Here is a 21,209-nt window from a genome sequence, read left to right on the forward strand (position 1 = left end):
GAGAAGCTTCATGCGTGGTAAAGCAGGTCTGCAATGCATGGTAAAACAGGTCTGCAGGTGTCTTTCTTTCTCTCCCCCTCTCTATGTCTGCCTTCCCTCTTAACTTCTCCCTATCCTGTCAAATAAAAAGTTGGGGGGAAAAATGGCTGCCAGGAGCAGTGGATTCATAGTGCAGGCACCAAGCCCCAGCAAAACCCTGGTGGCAATTAAAATAATAGTAATAATAATACAAAATGAAATTAAACTTAAAAATGAGAAAGGAGTGAAAGCATAGCACCAAGACGCCTCCCTGTTTAGTACTCCTGTGGGTTGTACTGGAAGCTCAAACATGGCCACAGTCATGGCAAAGCAGGCACTCTCCCAGGTGAGCTATCTTGCTGGCCTCTAGCTCTTTTAAAGTGCTCCTGATATTTGCCCTCTTCTTTTTTTTTTTAATAATTTATTTCTTTATTGGGGAATTAATGGTTTACATTCAACAGTAAATACAATAGTTTGTACATGCATAACATTCCCCAGATGCCCATTTAACAATACAACCCCCACTATGTCATTCATCATCTTTCATGGACCTGTATTCTCCCCACCCACCCACCCACCCCAGAGTCTTTTACTTTGGTGTAATACTCCAATTCCATTTCAGGTTCTACTTGTGTTTTCTTTTCTAATCTTGTTTTTCAACTTCGGCCTGAGAGTGAGATCATACCATATTCATCCTTCTGTTTCTGATTTATTTCACTCAACATGATTTTTTCAAGGTCCATCCAAGATGGGCTGAAAACGGTGAAGTCACCATTTTTTACAGCTGAGTAGTATTCCATTGTGTATATATACCACAACTTGCTCAGCCACTCATCTGTTGTTGGACACCTGGGTTGCTTCCAGGTTTTGGCTATTACAAATTGTGCTGCCAAGAACATATGTGTACACAGATCTTTTTGGATGGATGTGTTGGGTTCCTTAGGATATATCCCCAGGAGAGGAATTGCAGGGTCATAAGGTAGGTCCATTTCTAGCCTTCTGAGAGTTCTCCAGACTGTTCTCCACAGAGGTTGGACCAATTGACATTCCCACCAGCAGTGCAGGAGGGTTCCTTTGACCCCACACCCTCTCCAGCATTTGCTGCTGTTACCTTTTCTGATGTATGACATTCTCACAGGAGTGAGGTGATATCTCATTGTTGTCTTGATTTGCATTTCTCTGACAATCAGAGACTTGGAGTATTTTTTCATGTGTTTCTCGGCCTTTTGGATCTCTTCTGTGGTGAATATTCTGTCCAAGTCCTCCCCCCATTTTTAGATGGGGTTATTTGTTGTCTTGTTGTTGAGTCTGGCAAGCTCTTTATATATGTTGGTTATTAAACTCTTATCTGATGTATGGCATGTAAAGAACTTCTCCAATTCAGTGAGGGGTCTCTTGGTTTGGGTAGTGGTTTGTTTTGCTGTGAAGAAGCTTTTTAATTTGATGTAGTCCCATAGGTTTATACTTGCCTTAGTCTTCCTTGTAATTGGATTCGTTTCATTGAAAATGTCTTTAAAATTGATACGGAAAAGAGTTCTGCCAATATTTTCCTCTAAGTATCTGATAGTTTCTGGTCTAACATCCAAGTCCTTGATCCACTTGGAATTGACTTTTGTATTTGGTGAAATACAGTGATTCAGTTTCATTCTTCTGCATGTTTCAACCCATTGTTTCCAACACCATTTGTTGAAGAGACTCTGCTTTCCCCATGTAATAGTCTGGGCCCCTTTGTCAAAGATTAGATGTCTATACGTGTGGGGCCTCATTTCTGGGCTCTCAATTCTATTCCACTGGTCAGTGTGTCTGTTAATGTTCCAGTACCAAGCAATTTTGATGACAATGGCCCTATAATACAGTTTGAGATCTGGGAGTGTGATGCCTCCGGTTCTGTTCTTTTTTCTCAAGATTGTTTTGGCAATTCTAGGTCTTTTCTAGTTCCAGATAAACATTTGTAGCATTTTTTCTATTCTCCTAAAAAATGTGCTTGGGATCTTGATGGGGATAGCATTAAATTTGTAGATGGCTCTGGGTAATATATTCATTTTGATGATGTTAATTCTACCAACCCATGAACATGGAATATCTTTCCACTTCTTTGTGTCTTTTTCAATTTCTTTGAGTAGTGACTCATAATTTTCAGTATACAAGTCTTTCACTTCCTTGGTTAGGTTTACTCCTAGATATTTTATTGTTTTTGTTGCTATAGTAAAAGGAACTGATTTCTGGATTTCAATTTCTTCTAACTTAGTGTTTGCATAGAGGAATGCCACTGACTTTTGGACGTTAATTTTATAGCCTGACACCTTACTGTATTTCCTGATGATTTCCAAAAGCTTCTTGCTGGATTCCTTAGGTTTTTCCATGTATACTATCATGTCATCTGCAAATAAGGAGAGTTTGACTTCTTCTCTTCCAATCTGTATTCCTTTAATTCCTTGCTCCTGCCTGATTGCTATGGCAAGAACTTCCAACACTATGTTGAATAGTAATGGTGATACTGTGCAGCCCTGTCTAGTACCTGATCTGAGGGGAAATGCTTCCAGTTTTTCACCATTGAGTATGATGTTGGCTGTAGGTTTGCTATATATAGACTCCACTATCTTCAGGAATTTTCCATCTATTCCCATTTCTTGTGGTGTTTTGATCATAAAGGGATGTTGTATTTTGTCAAAGGCTTTCTCTGCATCTATTGATATGACCATGTGGTTTTTGGTCTTGCTTTTGTTGATGTGGTGGATCACATGGATTGATTTACGTATATTAAACCAACCTTGCATGCCTGTGATAAACCCCACTTGGTCATGATGGACAATCTTTTTGATATACTGCTGTATCCGGTTGGCTAGAATTTTGTTCAATATTTTCGCATCTATGTTCATCAGAGATATTGGTCTGTAGTTTTCTTTTTTGGTTGTGTCCCTGTCTGCTTTTGGTATCAGGGTGATGTTGGCTTCATAGAAGCTGGCAGGGAGTATTCCAGTGTCTTCAATCTTCTGGAAGACTTTTAAAAATAGAGGTATTAGTTCTTCTTTGAAAGTTTTGTAGAATTCATTAGTAAAACCATCTGGTCCAGGACTTTTATTTTTGGGAAGATTTTTGATAACTGTTTCAATTTCATTAGCTGTGATGGGCCTGTTCATATTATCCACTTCCTCTTTACTTAGTTTTGGAAGTTGGTAGGTATCTAGGAAATCGTCCATTTCTTCCAGGTTCTCTAGCTTGGTGACATATAGTTGTTCATAGAAGCCTCGCATGATACGTTGAATTTCTGCAGTGTCTGTTGTGATATCTCCTCTTTCATTTACTATCCGATTTATTTGGGTCTTCTCCCTTTTTTGTTTTGTGAGTCTGGCTAAAGGTTTGTCTATTTTGTTTATTCTTTTGAAGAACCAACATTGACTTTCGTTGATCTTTTGTATGGTTTTCCTATTCTCAATGTTATTTATTTCTGCCCTAACTTTAGTCATTTCTGTCCTTCTGGTTGCTTTAGGATTCCTTTGTTGTTCTTCTTCTAGGTCTTTAAGATGTGCAGTCAGGCTGTTTATTTGTGCCTTTTCTTGTTTCCTAATGTGTGCTTGTATAGCTATGAACTTCCCTCTTAGGACTGTTTTAGCTGTGTCCTAAATATTTTGATAGCTTGTGTCTTCATTTTCATTGAACTCTCGAAACATTTTGATTTCTTCCTTGATTTCCTCTTTGACCCAGAAGTTGTTAAGAAGTGTACTGTTGAGCTTCCACATTTTGGGACTGTTACTAATCTTTTGTTGATTGTTAAGTGTTAGTTTAATTCTACTGTGGTCTGAGAAGATGCTTGGGATGATTTCAGTGCTCTTGAATTGGCTGATGCTGTCTTTGTGGCCTAACATATGGTCTATCCTTGAGAATGACCCATGTGGATTGGAGTAAAATGTGTATTCCAGTTTCTTGGGATGAATGACTCTGAAAATGTCCAATAGTTCTAGTTTATCTATCTCTTCATTTAGCTCCCTTATGTCTTTACTGATTTTCTTCCTGGATAATCTGTCAAGTTGAGAGAGTGGGGTGTTGAAGTCCCCTACTATGATTGTGTTACTGTTAATATATTGCTGTAGCTCTTTCAGTAGATGTTTGATGTATTTAGATGGCTTCTCATTGGGTGCATAGATGTTAATAATTGTTAAGTCCTCTTGATTGACTGATCCTCTGAGCATTAAGTAGTGTCCATTCCTATCTTTTTAAATCTTATCTATTTTAAAGTCTATCATGTCAGATATGAGAATAGCTGTTCCTGCCCTTTTTTGTGGGCCATTGGCTTGTATGATAGTTTTCCATCCTTTCACTTTAAGTCTGTGTTTGTCGTGTTGAGTTAGGTGAGTTTCCTGTAGACAGCATATTGTTGGGTTGTGTTTTCTGATCCATCTTCCTACTCTGTGTCTTTTAATAGGTGAATTCAGGCCATTGACATTTATTGATATCAAAGACTGAAGATATTTTAACGCCATTCTTGTAGAGTTTTAGAGTGTTTTGATATATGTCCTATTTGTGGTTGTCTGGTTGTTTATAGGAGACCTTTCAGAACTTCTTTCAGGGCTTGCTTGGTGATGGTTGCTTCCTTCAACTGTTGCTTGCCTGAGAAGGTTTTGATGCTTCCATCTAGTCTGAATGACAGTCTAGCAGGATATAGTATTCTTGGCTGAAAGCCTTTCTCATTGAGCACTCGATAGATATCTTGCCATTCTCTTCTGGCCTGTGGTGTTTGTATGGAGAAGTCTGCTGCTAATCTTATGGGTTTTCCTTTGTAGGTGACTCTTTGTTTTTCTCTTGCAGCCTTCAGGATCCTTTCTTTATCCTTATTCCTTTCCATTCTAAGTATGATATGTCTTGGTGTCTTTAGGTCTGGGTTAATTCTGTTTGGGACCCTCTGGGCTTCTTGAATCTTTATGTCTTTGGTGTTGTCTAGACTAGAGAAATTTTCAGCTATTATGGCCTGGAGAATGCTTTCTTCCTCTCCTTCTCTTTCTTCCTCTGGTAAGCCAATAATGCGTATATTGTTTCTTTTGAAGTCATCGCATAGGACTCTGTTGTTGTTTTCAGCATCTCTTAATCTCTTTTTGAGATCTCTTACTTCTTTTTTAGTTGTCTCTAATTCATCCTCAATCTTGCTAATTCTGTCTTCAGCCTCATAGATTCTGTTCTCTCTGCCCTCTACTGCTTTCTGGAGTTCATCTGTTTTGTTGCCCTGCTCTGATACTGTTTTAGCTTGTTCAGCTAGTTGCCTTCTTAGCTCAGAGATTTCAGCTTTCAGCTCTCTAATAACCATGAGATAATTAGAATTTTCTTCCATATTCTCATTTGTTGTTCCTGCATTTCTGATTACAATTTTTTCAAATTCTTTACTCACTCCTGTTATTATTTCCTTAGCTAATGTTTGGATGTTGAACTTGTTGTTTTGTGCTTCACCCTCTGGAGGACTCTTAGCTGGACTCTTGTCCTGGTTCGATTCTCCAATATTTTTTCTTGCTGTTTTAACCATTTCATATATTATGTTATGAGTTCTCTTTATCAGTACTTTTCAAATTATTGATCAGTATTGCCTGGATTGACTTGTGTCTAAGTAAGTTAATTAAAGGGTTTACAGTGGTGGAAGTTAACAGTTGTTTCAATCCCTGAGTTGGAGCTCAGTGGTTTAAAAACCTCTTTTTTTTTTTTTCTTCCTTGTCAGCTATGGGAGCCTGAGGGCTTTTAAACTATCAATAAGCTTCTTAGCTTAATCACTGACTCCTGACCAAGAGATAAAGCAGGGTGTGGCAGAGATAATCCAGTGGATATGCAAAGAGACTTTCACAGCCCCTCAGCTATGCCACAGAGGTATAGGTCTTCTGAGTTTCCTGGTTAGATTTCTGTCCCCTGGTGTCCCTCCCTGTTGCTGCTCCAGATTCTGAGGGTAGTAGCAGTGGAGACTCAGAGTTGCACTTGGTGAGTCTCTGGGGAGTCCTCTCCTCCCTTCAGCTGTCCCCTTGTTGTGGAGCAGACTGGAGGTGGTGTCTCCAGTGATAAACTGTTGAACTGTTAGCAGTCACTTAATCTCTCCTTAGGCTCCTCTCTCCTCTCTGTCACCAGCCACATGTGTTTGTACTCATGGGTTATTTATTGGGTTCCTATGGTCATTCTAGTCCTGTCTTGTTTCGGTCCGGGTGGTCTCCTTTGGTATTCCTAGTTGATCCGGGAGAGGAGAGGAGAGGAGAGGAGAGGAGAGGAGAGGAGAGGAGAGGAGAGGAGAGGAGAGGAGAGGAGAGGAGAGGAGAGAAAGCTATCTCTGTATTTGCCCTCTTCTTCCACACATTTTCACCTCAACTGCTTAAATCAGGATCTTTTAAAAAAATTTTTTTTTAAGTATTACTCATTGGATAGAGAAGCCAGAAACCAAGATAGAAGGGGATGATAGAGAGGGAGAGAGATAGAGAGACACCTGCAACACTGCTTCACCACTCATGAAACCTCCCTGCAGGTGGGGACCAGGCGTTGTTTGAACTGGGTCCTTATGCACTGTAGTATATGAGCTTAACCAGGTGTGTCACCACCTGGCCCCAGTATTGTGTACCCCCAACATCACTGGACCTTCATAGTAGATGCTCAGTTGATTTAAAAAATCACTTTAGGTGATATGACAATAGTCTTTTTTTTTTTAATTTATTTATTCCCTTTTGTTGCCCTTGTTGTTTTATTGTTGTAGTTATTATTGTTGTCGTAGTTGTTGGATAGGACAGAGAGAAATGGAGAGAGGTAGGGAAGAAAGAGGGGGAGAGAAAGATAGACACCTGCAGATCTACTTCACCGCTTGTGAAGCGACTCCCCTGCAGGTGGGGAGTCAGGGCTCGAACTGGGATCCTCATCCTGGTCCTTGTGCTTTGCGCCACCTGTGCTTAACCTGCTGTGCTACAGCCCGACTCCCGTCTTCCGTCTTTTTTTTTTTTTTAACTATTTTATATGAATGAGAGGGATAGGAGGAGAGAGAGAAAGAACCAGACATCACTCTGGTACATGTGCTGCTGGGTATTGAACTCAGGTCCTCATGCTTGGGAATCCAACACTTCATCCACTGTGCCACCTCCTGGACCATGATAATAGTCTTTATTTATTAGATGATAAGATTATTAACCTCTGGGAGTTGGGTGGTAGCGTAGTGGGTTAAGCGCACGTAGCACAAAGCACAAGGACTGGTGGAAGGATCCCAGTTCATCCCCCAGCTCCCCACCTGCAGAGGAATCGTTTCACAGGCAGTGAAGCAGGTCTGCAGGTGTCTATCTTTCTCTCTCCCCCTCTGTCTTCCCCTCCTCTCTCCATTTCTCTCTGTCCTATCTAACAATGATGACATCAATAACAACAATAACAATTTTAAAAAAAGGGTAACAAAAGGGGAAGAAGTTAAAAAAAAAAGAATAATAACTTTCAGGAGCTGTCATTTTCCCCCTGGTGATGGACTGTATGCCTTCCCTTAGTGCAAGGCCTCATGTTCAAGTGTAAGCACCTTTGGGAACACCATGAATGGCTGTTTTGTGTATTGTGGAGCAGTGCTGAGATCCCTCTGTTTCTCTCCCAAAATTAAAAAAAATTAAAAAATAAAGAGCCCCAAAGGGGCCACTATTCAGTGGCACTGCTAATGCATTAGTCTTGAGTTTATTTCCCAGTGCACAAAAAAGAGGAATTTTTACTTCTTGAATATCTATCTGCCTGTATCAAGGATGTGGCTGAAGACCCCATTCTCCATTTGTTTTATTATTTTTTAATGTTTTTTTTTCATAATTCGTTCATTTAATGAGAGAACTTGAGAGTGAAAAATCAGTCTCACCTGGCATGTGTGGTGCTTAGGCTGCAGCTGTATACCTGACACATGCAAGTCCTGCACTCTACCTCCAGACCCCCTCCTGAGCCACATCCATGTGGATTATTCCATCTCACCTTCCACTGCCCTATGAGGCCTATCTCACTACCCCTGTTCTGGAAGTGAGATGGTAAATAACGAGTAATGTAGCTAGAGTCGGAATCCAAAGCCCATGCACTTGTATGCTGTTGAGTTACATGTAGGAGACAAAGCTGTCTCAGGGTTTTTGCTCTGCTGTAGAATTTGAATAATCTCTGAGCATTTTATTGCTTTGACCCTACTCCAAAAGGGTCAGCATCCTCCTGAGAATTCTAGGATTTACTGTCACATATTTGATGTCTGTCCTTTAGGAGAGCGCCTGGCAGTTGTGGAGGTACAGTGTGAACGGCTGAGGATGCTCTACCGGGACTGTGCTCGACCCCCACCACCTCCTCTGCAGGCTGACCGGAGACAGGTGAGCCCTCTGCAGTTCACCTCTTCTGCCTGTCTGTACCCCGTGGCAGTAAAGAATGCCACATAACACATCAATAACATTACTGTGGATATTTGCAAAGTCATCAGGCATGTGATCTCTGCAATAATAGTCTGTCACCTTTAAATTTCAGGGCAGATTGTTATGGTATTCTGAATATTTAAAGATCACAACAGAGAAATGGAACTCACTAGTTTACAATGTTTTCTATCTTATCAACAGGAGAAAAATAAAACTTTGGAAAATTTACAGCTATAGTCCATATCAATATTAAGTGTATATGAAGTATGAGTGATTAAAAAATAAAATTACCTGACTAGGGAGACAGCATAATTGTTATGTAAATGAATTTCATGCCTGAGGCTCTAAATTCCCAGATGCAATCCCCAGGGCCACCATAAACCAGAGCTGAGTAGTGTTCTGGTAAAGAAAGAAAGAGGAAGGAAGGGAGGAAGGAAAGAAAAGAGCTTGGCAGAAAGTTAAACCTGAAAATTCTTAACTTTATTCATAATAGCTAAAAAGTGGGGTGTCGGGCGGTATTGCAGTGGGTTAAGCGCAGGTGGCGTAAAGTGCAACAACTGGCACAAGGATTCCAGTTCGAGCCCCCGGCTCCCCACCTGCAGGGGAGTCGCTTCACAAGTGGTGAAGCAGGTCTGCATGTGTCTTTCTCTCCCCCTCTCTGTCTTCCCCTCCTCTCTCCATTTCTCTCAGTCCTATCCAACAATAACGATATCAATAATAATAATAACTACAACAATAAAAACAAGGGCAACAAAAGAGAATGAATAAATAAATAAATAAATAAATAAATAAAAATTAAAAAATAGTTAAAAAGTGACAACAGTCTAGTTGTCTACCAACTGCTGTATTAATGCATAAAATGTGGAATACCCATACCATGGAATCTCATTCAGACTTAAAAGGGAATAAAGTAATGGCACATGCTACAATGTGGATAAGCCTTGAAGTTATGCTAAAAGAAGCCAGTCATAAAATGCCACCTGGTGCAGTCTCATAGATATGGAATGTCTATAGTAGGCAAACATATATAGAAACAGAAAGCAGATTGATGGCTATCAAGAGCTGGGAAGAGGGAGCAGTTGTCATAGATTACTAATGGGTATAAGCCTTATTTTAAGGGGACAAAAATATTTTAAAATTGGTTTACTGGCTGTCATCAAAGATGCTGTCATCTTTGAGATAACATAATGCTTATGCCTGAGACTCTAAGGTCCCAGGTTCAATCTCTATTACTACCATAAGCTAGAGATAAGCAGTGCTCTGGTCTCTCTCTGTATTTCTCTCCCTAAAATAAAATAAATATTAAAAGTAAATTAAAATCCAATAAAATTGGACTGCTGTGATGTTACTTAATTCTGAATATACTAAAAACATTGTTCAGGGCAGGGGTAGATAGCATGCATAATGGTTATACAAACAGACTGTCATGCCTGAAGCTCCAAAGTCCTAGGTTCAATCCCCTGCACCACCATAGGCCAGAGCTGAGCAGTGCTCTGGTAAAAAAAAAAACATTGTTCATGACTAGTGATCTGTATGATTTATGAATTGTATCTCAAAAATAATTGTGAATCTGCGCAATAGTATACAAGAATTTCTGTCTTCTTTTTTTAATATTTTTTTTTCATTTTTTGTATTTATTTATTTATTTTCCCTTTTTTTGCCCTTGTTGGAATTCCTGACTTCTTACAACTTTTCTGCAAATTTTTCTTTTTTTTAATTTTTTATATTTATTTATTCCATTTTATTGCCCTTGCTTTATTGCTTTAGTTATTATTGTTATTGGTGTCATTGTTGTTGGGTAGGACAGAGAGAAATGGAGAGAGGAGGGGAAGGCAGAGAGGGGGAAAGAAAGATAGACACCTGCAGACCTGCTTCACCGCTTGTGAAGTGACTCCCCTACAGGTGAGGAAGGGTGGGGAGGGGGCTCGAACCGGGATCCTTCCTCCAGTCCTTGCCCTTTGTGCTAACTGTGCTTAACCCGCTGCACTACAGCCCAACTCCCTAAATCTTTCTTAAAAAAATGTAGGTGAGTTGTAGGTGGGGAGCCTGGGGTTCGAACCGGGATCCTTACTCCGGTCCTTGTGCTTCGCGCCACGTGCGCTTAACCTGCAGCACTATTGCCCGACCCCCTCAATAGCAGCTTAATAGCCCAGCATATACTTGTGCTTCTGTTTACTCACCTAGGTGTTTTTATTCTTGCACATATCCTTTCATCGAAAGCTTTTGCCATGACAGTGGTTTGATGAACGTCCTCAGAGCTAATCACTACAAAAATGTTTTAGTCTCTCTTTAGGATTAAAGTAAATTTACATGTTAAAATTATGTAAATGTTTGCATTACCATAACAGGTTTTTTCACAGCCCTTTTTACTCCGTTTCCCCCCCCTTTTGTCCATCAATACTAACTATTGGGACTCTACTGGTTTTGTTTTGGTTTTTTTCCTTTGAGGCAACAGTACAATAGAGATACAATCCATTGGACTTTTTTAATGTTTTTATTATATTTATTTATTTATTGGATAGAGACAGACAGAAATTGAGAGGGAAAGGGGAGATAGAGAGAAAGAGAGACAGAGAAACACCTGCAGCCCTGCTTCACCACTTGCAAAGCTTCCCCTTGCAGGAAGGGAGCGGGGGCTCGAACCTGGGTCCTTTTTGTAATGTTTGTGCTTAACCAGGTGAGCTACCACACGGCCCCTGGACTTTTGTTTATGTATTTATTTCATTCCGGGTTGATTATTTTAATTGTTGATACTTAAGTTGTTGAACAATAGGTAACACTTGTTTTATTTATGTTATATTTCAGCTTAAAGTTATGTTATATGTGGATGTAAATATAGATTTGGTGTTTTGCAAATATATATATATTTCATGATTGGGTTTATAAAAATTATGAAAGTGTTTCTAAAAACTTACATTATGTGAAATAACAGAAGACATCTATTAAAACCAGTAAATGAAAATTAGTTCTCTCCTTTAAGAGGGTACAAGTATTTGTGTTTGCTTTTCTACTGAATGGAGTTCTCCTCCCCACCCCCTTAAAGCCCAAAGAAATTACTTGGAGTCCCTCTCGAGTGTTTCCACCTGTACGAGCCTGCATGTTCTCATCGCATCTTACTTCTGTCACCTTCCTGGCTGACCCCAGTGCTGGTGGTGGCCTTCCTAGGGGCACGTTTATCTATGCCACCTCACCACTTCCAGTTCAGGTGAGAACAAACACACTGTCTTTTGCTACTTTTCTTCTTATATGAAAGAAAAAGCAAGTTCAAGGACTCAAACTAAGCCCTCTGATTGTCTGCTGCTTCTTTCGTGTCTTCAGGCCCCATCTTTTTACTGGGAAATTGAGATTGTTTCCTATGGAGATACTGATGATGACACTGGACCAATTGTTTCCTTTGGCTTTGCTACTGAAGCAGAGAAAAGGGATGGGGCTTGGACAAATCCAGTGGGCACTTGTCTTTTCCATAAGTAAGTAGCTCCTATTGCTATTGTTTTTCTCTTAATCAGTATCAAAATAGTGTCTATCTTTAAATTCATTAGGGTCAAGGAACACTTTGTTTTTATTTTTGGAGGCTTTTCAATTTACATTAGCAGATTCCTAGTTGTCCTGATATGAAATCTGTTTGTCTTTAGTTTCCAAATATGTTTGAACCCATATCCCTCTATTCTATGAATACAGTTTAGGAAATACTGTTGTGGGTGTTTTTATGCTAAATTAATATTGTTATTATCTTAACTATCCAAAATATATAAAATATCAGTTGTAAATATGTTCATATTTAGGGAAAGAGAATAACTCTTAGCACTTCTCCTTTACTCTTGTGTTTCTAAAACTCCTCTGCTTATTAACTATTTGATCTCATCTGTGTTGACTATTAACAATGTCTTTGACTTCCCTATTTTTCTTGTTAGCAATGGTCGAGCTGTACACTACAATGGCTCCAGTCTATTACAGTGGAAGAGTGTCCGGTTAGATGTGACCCTGTCTCCTGGTGAGTGCATGGGGGCTTCTGATTCTTTCTCTTTGCCTTCTTCTTCCACCTCTTCTAATCATGTGTGTGTGTGTGTGTGTGTGTGTGTGTGTGTGTGTGTGTGTGTCTGTGTGTGTTAATGTTGTTGTTCCCAGATTTCGATCCAAATAAGTTGGAATTAAATTTAGTCTTTTAGTGAATACCAGATATTTGTCACTGATATTTCCTGGTTAACACCAGATGAACCAATATTACTTAAGTCTTCTGTTAGGTAATTTAAGAGTCCCATTTACTTTCATTCTTCTGTCTTTAGGAAAATCCAAGATAATGCTTTTCTCTCAAGTTTGGTCTTTTCAGCAACTTTTCATTAGTGAGTAGATAATTTCAAAAAAAAAAAAAAAAGAACAGCATCATTTATCATGAGGCACTTGAGAATGGTATTGTCAACAAATAACTCATATAAACTTCCTTCTAAGTAATCTAAATATCTGGTCTAACTTAAACAAATACCCTGATCACATGTTTCAGTAGCATGGACAGTATAATAAAAGCATCTTTCTAGCCAGGGAAATAACACAGAGGCAGCACATCAGGCATTCTTCCTGAGTCCCCAGTGGTCAAAGGTTTAGTCCTCAAAACTACCAGAGCTGGTCTCTGTCATGAAAATAATAATAATAATAAAAACAATTCTTTGTAGTAGGTAGACTGAGACCAGCAAAATCAGGCATATATGAGGCTCTATAGACAAAAACAGAATCATGGAATTTCATGCACTTATTGCAAAGTTTATAATGATGTAATATCAGGTTCACTGTGATAGCTGCTTGTCTGATACAAGGAAAGATTATATATAGTGGCCATGCTCCTCTGGGGCCTCTAACCTCTATCCCACATCCAGTCTCCTCATCTGAAAGTAACTTATCTTAGCTTCCTGCAAAATGCCTTAAATACATACAAGTAGGGAACATAATGTGATTTAACATTGAACCTTTAGTTTAAATTGTGAACTTAAAAAATTTACAGTAAGATGAAAAGTGGGTTGTTTTAAATTTAAAAGTTAGTATCTTAGTTTTCCACAAGCTTGCTAAGAAACTCTTTTTTTAAATCTCTATGCCAGAAGGACTGTCTGCATGCAAATAGGAAAAAAAAATGTTGTCTTCCTCTATTAAAAAGTCCTGTGTGTGTTTTCTTTTATCTTGACTGCCTGGAAACAAACACCAAATTTAATAGGTAATTGCAGCTAACTTAACTCAGACGCAAGATATTTTTCTTCTAAACAGTTGCTCAATTTTAGAATTAGTGTATTTACATTGTATTACTTTATATCTGTTTGAATGGAGTAAATTGCTTCCTGTTTTTTTTAGATATAATTGATGGCATAAATAAGCACATGGATGTGTGGCCCATTACACAGCTGCAAATGGAAGTTTACTTACTATAAAAACAAAAGAGGGGAAGAAATGGTGTTTCCTTCCTATTCTTGGTCATAGGTGACATGGCAGGGATCGGCTGGGAGAGAACAGAGGGGACTCCGCCTCCTCCAGGACAACCAGCCAAGGGCCGGGTATACTTTACCTACTGCGGGCAGCGCCTCTCACCCTACCTCGAAGATGTCTCTGGTGGGATGTGGCCTGTGGTTCACATTCAGAAAAAAGTAGGTTTACTTGTTGGGAAAGGAAAACAAAATCTCCTTAGTAACTTACTTCCTCAGGAATGGGAAATGAAAGCCATCCAATGTGCCCTTGTGCCGTCTATGTGTTGCATGATAACATTGAGGAACAACAGAACCTCTAGGAGCGAGTACTTCCTTGCTTTGGACTCAAGTGCTCTACTGCTTTGCCCTCCTGATCATTTTCCTAACTATCATTGCAGGATCAGTAGTGTTCTTGCCTGTTTTCATAAAAGAATTCAATGCTCAAAATTATTTTGAAAATAAAGGGGTAATGAGATAACTCACTGGTAGAGAAAGCACATGACAAATTAATAAATGGTGTGTATATAGTCAGTGCTCTCTCCAGAGAAATACACCAATAGGATGCATTGTATGTAGGGAGAGAAGGGGGGGGTTATTATGGGAACGAACTACTGTTGTTAAGGAGAGTGAGATGTCCTATGATTAGGTGTTTGAGAGGTGGAGACCTAGGAAAATTGGTGGTGTAATTCAGTTGAATCAAGACAGAAGTAGATGACATGAGATACTCTCAAACAGCAGTGTAAGAAAAAGGGAAGATGTCCAAAAAGAACGACAGAGGACCTAGTGGGGGCTGTATTGTTATGTGGAAAACTGAGAAATGTTATGCATGTACAAACTATTGTATTTACTGTCGACTGTAAAGCACTAATCCCCCAATAAACAAATTAAAAAAAAAAAAAAAGGGAAGATGGGGGTCAGGCAGTAGTGCAGCGAGTTAAGAGCACGTGGTGCAAAGTGCAAGGACCAGTGTAAGGATCCCAGTTTGAGCTGCAGGCTCCCCACCTGCAGGATAGTCGCTTCGCAAGTGGTGAAGCAGGTCTGCAGGTGTCTATCTTTCTCTCCCCCTCTCTGTCTTCTCCTCCTCTCTCCATTTCTCTCTCTGTCCTATCCAACAATGACAACATCAATAACAACAACAATAATAACTACAAGAACAATTTTTTAAAAAGGGCAATAAAAGGGGGATACATCAGAGATACATCCAGATGTAATGTTTAATTAGGCACTTCATGCCCAGACATAAAATTAACCATCATACTATGATTGAAAATCGCAGACTTGTGATCCAGGTGGTGGCACAGTGGATAAAGCATTGAACTCTCAAATACGAGGTCCTGAGTTTAGTCTCTGGCAACACATGTAACAGAGTAATGTTTGGTGTTCTCTCTCTCTCTCTCTCTCTCCCAGTCTTCCTTATTACTAAATAAATGAAATCTTAGAAAAAGAAAGAGAGAGAGAGAAAGGAAATTGTAGACTTTATGGGAGCAGTTATTATGCAAATCTGATCATGTCCCCACTTCCATGACAATGTGATGTTTGGGTCAAATCTGGAATATTTAGTAGATTAACTAGATAAAATTTAACATTCTTTAATGTTCAGATTAAGGGAACAATGTGTGTAGTGACAATAGTTAGACACAGTGTTGGGGAAAGAATTCAAGTCTATAAAAAATAAAGTTTTTAATAGCATTTGGAGAACGTGTTGATTTCATCATTAAGTTACTGTGTAAATTTGAGCAGTTTGTTCTTTATTCTTGGTTGCAAATAGAGCAGACTCAGAATAATCTTATTCTTATAAAAATAATAGATCAACAAACCCAAGTCTTTTCAAATCCTTTATTTGCTCCCTCTTGCAGAACACCAGGACTCGTGCTAACTTTGGTTCCCGTCCATTTGCCTATGCCGAAGGGCAGGCCCACCGCAACGCTGCTGACCTGTGCACTGATCTCGCAGAAGAGATAAGTGCTAACTTCGAGGCCCTACCCTTTGCCATGGCATCTGATAGTGACAATGATGCTGGCACTAGTATCGCATCAGACCCAGGCACTCATGGGCCGCCGTGTCGGATTGCTGCTGTAGCCACTGCTCAGCAACGTAAGCCTCTTCCTCAGAGGGCTCCTCTGCTTCCTGGGGGTGGGAATGTTGTTCATCTCATAATCCATTTCACTTAGACATTCTCTAGCGCCATTGATAATGGATAATAGCCCCAGTGGAAGAAAATGGGACTAGGATGAATCAGAGCACACTGGAAAGTGTTCACACACCCACCCAAGAAGTCTGTTATTACTCAATGCTAGAGGACTATTGCCACATGGAATTTCAAACCTCAGGGACTTTATAATCCTTATAAGACAGCTAAAAGCCCCAGAATTTTGTAGGATAGCTTCTATATTTTAAGTTTTAGTCACTTAACAATTACTTTTTTTTTTAATTTCTTTATTGAGGAATTAATGTTTTACATTCAACAGTAAATACAATAGTTTGTACATGAATAACATTTCCCAGTTTTCCATTTAACAATACAACCCCCACTATGTCATTTATCATCCTTCATGGATCTGTATTCTCCCCACCCACCCACCCCAGAGTCTTTTACTTTGGTGTCATATGCCAATTCCATTTCAGGTTCTACTTGTGTTTTCTTTTCTGATCTTGTTTTTCAACTTCTCCCTGAGAGTGAGATCATCCCATATTCATCCTTCTGTTTCTGATTTATTTCACTTAACATGAATTTTTCAAGGTCCATCCAAGATGGGCTGAAAACAGTGAAGTCACCATTTTTTACAGCTGAGTAGTATTCCATTGTGTATATATACCACAACTTGCTCAGCCACTCATCTGTTGTTGGACACCTGGGTTGCTTCCAGGTTTTGGCTATTACAAATTGTGCTGCCAAGAACATATGTGTACACAGATCTTTTTGGATGGATGTGTTGGGTTCCTTAGGATATATCCCCAGGAGAGGAATTGCAGGGTCATAAGGTAGGTCCATTTCTAGCCTTCTGAGAGTTCTCCAGACTGTTCTCCACAGAGGTTGGACCAATTGACATTCCCACCAGCAGTGCAGGAGGGTTCCTTTGACCCCACACCCTCTCCAGCATTTGCTGCTGTTACCTTTTCTGATGTATGACATTCTCACAGGAGTGAAGTGATATCTCATTGTTGTCTTGATTTGCATTTCTCTGACAATCAGAGACTTGGAGCATTTTTTCATGTGTTTCTTGGCCTTTTGGATCTCTTCTGTGGTGAATATTCTGTCCGTGTCCTCCCCCCATTTTTGGATGGGGTTATTTGTTGTCTTGTTGAGTCTGGCAAGCTCTTTATATATGTTGGTTATTAAACTCTTATCTGATGTATGGCATGTAAAGAACTTCTCCCATTCAGTGAGGGGTCTCTTGGTTTGGGTAGTGGTTTGTTTTGCTGTGAAGAAGCTTTTTAATTTGATGTAGTCCCATAGGTTTATACTTGCCTTAGTCTTCCTTGTAATTGGATTCGTTTCATTGAAAATGTCTTTAAAATTGATACGGAAAAGAGTTCTGCCAATATTTTCCTCTAAGTATCTGATAGTTTCTGGTCTAACATCCAAGTCCTTGATCCACTTGGAATTGACTTTTGTATTTGGTGAAATACAGTGATTCAGTTTCATTCTTCTGCATGTTTCAACCCATTGTTTCCAACACCATTTGTTGAAGAGACTCTGCTTTCCCCATGTAATAGTCTGAGCCCCTTTGTCAAAGATTAGATGTCCATAGGTGTGGGGCCTCATTTCTGGGCTCTCAATTCTATTCCACTGGTCAGTGTGTCTATTCATGTTCCAGTACCAAGCAGTTTTGATGACAATGGCCCTATAATACGGTTTGAGATCTGGGAGTGTGATGCCTCCGGTTCTGTTCTTTTTTTCTCAAGATTGTTTTGGCAATTCTAGGTCTTTTCTGGTTCCAGATAAACATTTGTAGCATTTTTTCTATTCTCCTAAAAAATGTGCTTGGGATCTTGATGGGGATAGCATTAAATTTGTAGATGGCTCTGGGTAAATATTCATTTTGATGATGTTACTTCTTCCAACCCATGAACATGGAATATCTTTCCACTTCTTTGTGTCTTTTTCAATTTCTTTGAGTAGTGACTCATAATTTTCAGTATACAAGTCTTTCACTTCCTTGGTTAGATTTACTCCTAGATATTTTATTGTTTTTGTTGCTGTAGTAAAAGGAATTGATTTCTGGATTTCAATTTCTTCTAACTTAGTGTTTGCATAGAGGAATGCCACTGACTTTTGAACGTTAATTTTGTAGCCTGACACCTTACTGTATTTCCTGATGATTTCCAAAAGCTTCTTGCTGGATTCCTTAGGTTTTTCCATGTATACTATCATGTCATCTGCAAATAAGGAGAGTTTGACTTCTTTTCTTCCAATCTGTATCCCTTTAATTCCTTGCTCCTGCCTGATTGCTATGGCAAGAACTTCCAACACTATGTTGAATAGTAATGGTGATAGTGGGCAGCCCTGTCTAGCACCTGATCTGAGTGGAAATGCTTCCAGTTTTTTACCATTGAGTATGATGTTGGCTGTAGGTTTGCTATATATAGACTCCACTATCTTCAGGAATTTTCCATCTATCCCCATTTCTTGTGGTGTTTTGATCATAAAGGGATGTTGTATTTTGGCAAAGGCTTTCTCTGCATCTATTGATATGACCATGTGGTTTTTGGTCTTGCTTTTGTTGATGTGGTGGATCACATGGATTGATTTACATATATTAAACCAACCTTGCATGCCTGTGATAAACCCCACTTGGTCATGATGGACAATCTTTTTGATATACTGCTGTATCCGGTTGGCTAGAATTTTGTTCAATATTTTCGCATCTATGTTCATCAGAGATATTGGTCTGTAGTTTTCTTTTTTGGTTGTGTCCCTGTCTGCTTTTGGTATCAGGGTGATGTTGGCTTCATAGAAGCTTGCAGGGAGTATTCCAGTGTCTTCAATCTTCTGGAAGACTTTTAAAAGTAGAGGTACTAACTCTTCCTTGAAGGTTTTGTAGAATTCATTTGTAAAACCATCTGGTCCAGGACTTTTATTTTTGGGAAGATTTTTGATAACTGTTTCAATTTCATTGGCTGTGATGGGCCTGTTCATGTTATCCACTTCCTCTTTACTTAGTTTTGGAAGTTGGTAGGTATCTAGGAAATCATTCATTTCTTCTCTAGCTTGGTGGCATATAGTTGTTTATAGAAGCCTCGCATGATACGTTGAATTTCTGCAGTGTCTGTTGTGATATCTCCTCTTTCATTTACTATCTGATTTATTTGGGTCTTCTCCCTTTTTTGTTTTGTGAGTCTGGCTAAAGGTTTGTCGATTTTGTTTACTCTTTCAAAGAACCAACATTTACTTTCGTTGATCTTTTGTATGGTTTTCCTATTCTCAATGTTATTTATTTCTGCCCTAACTTTAGTGATTTCTGTCCTTTTGGTTGCTTTATGGTTCCTTTGTTGTTCTTCTTCTAGGTCTTTAAGGTGTGCAATCAGGCTGTTTATTTGTGCCTTTTCTTGTTTCCTAATGTGTGTTTGTATAGCTATGAACTTCCCTCTTAGAACTTCTTTAGCTGTGTCCCAAATATTTTGATAGCTTGTGTCTTCATTTTCATTGAACTCTCGAAACATTTAGATTTCTTTCTTGATTTCCTCTTTGACCCACAAGTTGTTAAGAAGTGTACTGTTGAAGTTCCACATTTTGGCACTGTTACTAATCTTTTGTTGATTGTTAAGTGTTAGTTTAATTCCACTGTGGTCTGAGAAGATGCTTGGGATGATTTCAATGCTCTTGAATTGGCTGATGCTGTCTTTGTGGCCTAACATATGGTCTATCCTTGAGAATGATCCATGTGGATTGGAGTAAAATGTGTATTCCAGTTTCTTGGGATGAATGACTCTGAAAATGTCCAATAGTTCTAGTTTATCTATCTCTTCATTTAGCTCCCTTATGTCTTTATTGATTTTCTGCCTGGATGATCTGTCAAGTTGAGAGAGTGGGGTGTTGAAGTCCCCTACTATGATTGTGTTGCTGTTAATATATTGCTGTAGCTCTTTCAGTAGAAGTTTGATGTATTTAGATGGTTTCTCATTTAGATGTTAATAATTGTTTCTCATTTAGATGTTAGTAATTGTTAAGTCCTCTTGATTGACTGATCCTCTGAGCATTAAGTAGTGTCCATTCCTATCTTTTTTAATCTTATCTATTTTAAAGTCTTATCATGTCAGATATGAGAATAGCTGCTCCTGCCCTTTTTTGTGGGCCATTGGCTTGTATGATAGTTTTCCATCCTTTCACTTTAGTCTGTGTTTGTCTTGTTGAGTTAGGTGGGTTTCCTGTAGACAACATATTGTTGGATTGTGTTTTCTGATCCATCTTCCTACTCTGTGTTTTTTAATAGGTGAATTCAGGCCATTGACATTTATTGGTATCAAAGATTGAAGATATTTTAACGCCGTTCTTGTAGAGTTTTTGGGTGTTTTGATATATGGCCTATTTGTGGTGGTCTGATTATTTATAGGAGACCTTTCAGAACTTCTTTCTTGGTGATGGTTGATTCCTTTAGCTGTTGCTTGTCTGAGAAGGTTTTGATGCCTCCATCTAGTCTGAATGACAGTCTAGCAGGATATAGTATTCTTGGCTGAAAGCCTTTCTCATTGAGCACTCGATAGATATCTTGCCATTCTCTTCTGGCCTGTAGTGTTTGTATGGAGAAGTCTGCTGCTAATCTTATGGGTTTTCCTTTGTAGGTGACTCTTTGTTTTTCTCTTGCAGCCTTCAGGATCCTTTCTTTATCCTTATTCCTTTCCATTCTAAGTATGATATGTCTTGGTGTCTTTAGGTCTGGGTTAATTCTGTTTGGGACCCTCTGGGCTTCTTGAATCTTTATGTCTTTGATGTTGTCTAGACTAGGGAAGTTTTCAGCTATTATGGCCTGGAGAATGCTTTCTTCCTCTCCTTCTCTTTCTTCCTCTGGTATGCCAATAATGCGTATATTGTTTCTTTTGAAGTCATCCCATAGGACTCTGTTGTTGTTTTCAGCATCTTTTAATCTCTTTTTGAGATCTCTTACTTCTTTTTTAGTTGTCTCTAATTCATCTTCAATCTTGCTAATTCTGTCTTCAGCCTCATTTATTCTATTCTCTCTGCCCTCTACTGTTTTTTCAAAGTCTTTACTCACTCCCGTTATTACTTCCTTAGCTAATGTTAGGATGTTGAACTCGTTATTTTTTTGCTTCACCCTCTGCAGGACTCTTAGCTGGACTCTTGTCCTGGTTCGATTCTCCAATATTTTTAGATCTCTGTCCCCTGTGTCCCTTGCTGTCGCTGCTCCAGATTCTGAGGGTAGTAGCAATGGAG

General features: G+C 39.1%; 1 protein-coding gene across 5 annotated transcripts in view; it reads left to right on the top strand.

Moving 5' to 3' along the window:
* HECTD4 (HECT domain E3 ubiquitin protein ligase 4) overlaps positions 1–21,209 on the top strand; it is a 224,176-nt gene that overhangs the window by 152,886 nt on the left and 50,081 nt on the right. For all 5 annotated transcript variants that reach the window (XM_060193062.1, XM_060193063.1, XM_060193065.1 and 2 more), the window contains exons 45-50: positions 8,230–8,333; positions 11,416–11,577; positions 11,691–11,839; positions 12,284–12,363; positions 13,833–13,996; positions 15,673–15,910. In XM_060193062.1, the coding sequence (XP_060049045.1) occupies positions 8,230–8,333; positions 11,416–11,577; positions 11,691–11,839; positions 12,284–12,363; positions 13,833–13,996; positions 15,673–15,910 (897 nt within the window). The remainder of the gene's footprint in view (positions 1–8,229; positions 8,334–11,415; positions 11,578–11,690; positions 11,840–12,283; positions 12,364–13,832; positions 13,997–15,672; positions 15,911–21,209) is intronic.

This window comes from Erinaceus europaeus, chromosome 6 (genome assembly GCF_950295315.1).
Source record: "Erinaceus europaeus chromosome 6, mEriEur2.1, whole genome shotgun sequence".
In the NCBI taxonomy this organism is placed as follows: Eukaryota; Metazoa; Chordata; class Mammalia; order Eulipotyphla; family Erinaceidae; genus Erinaceus; species Erinaceus europaeus.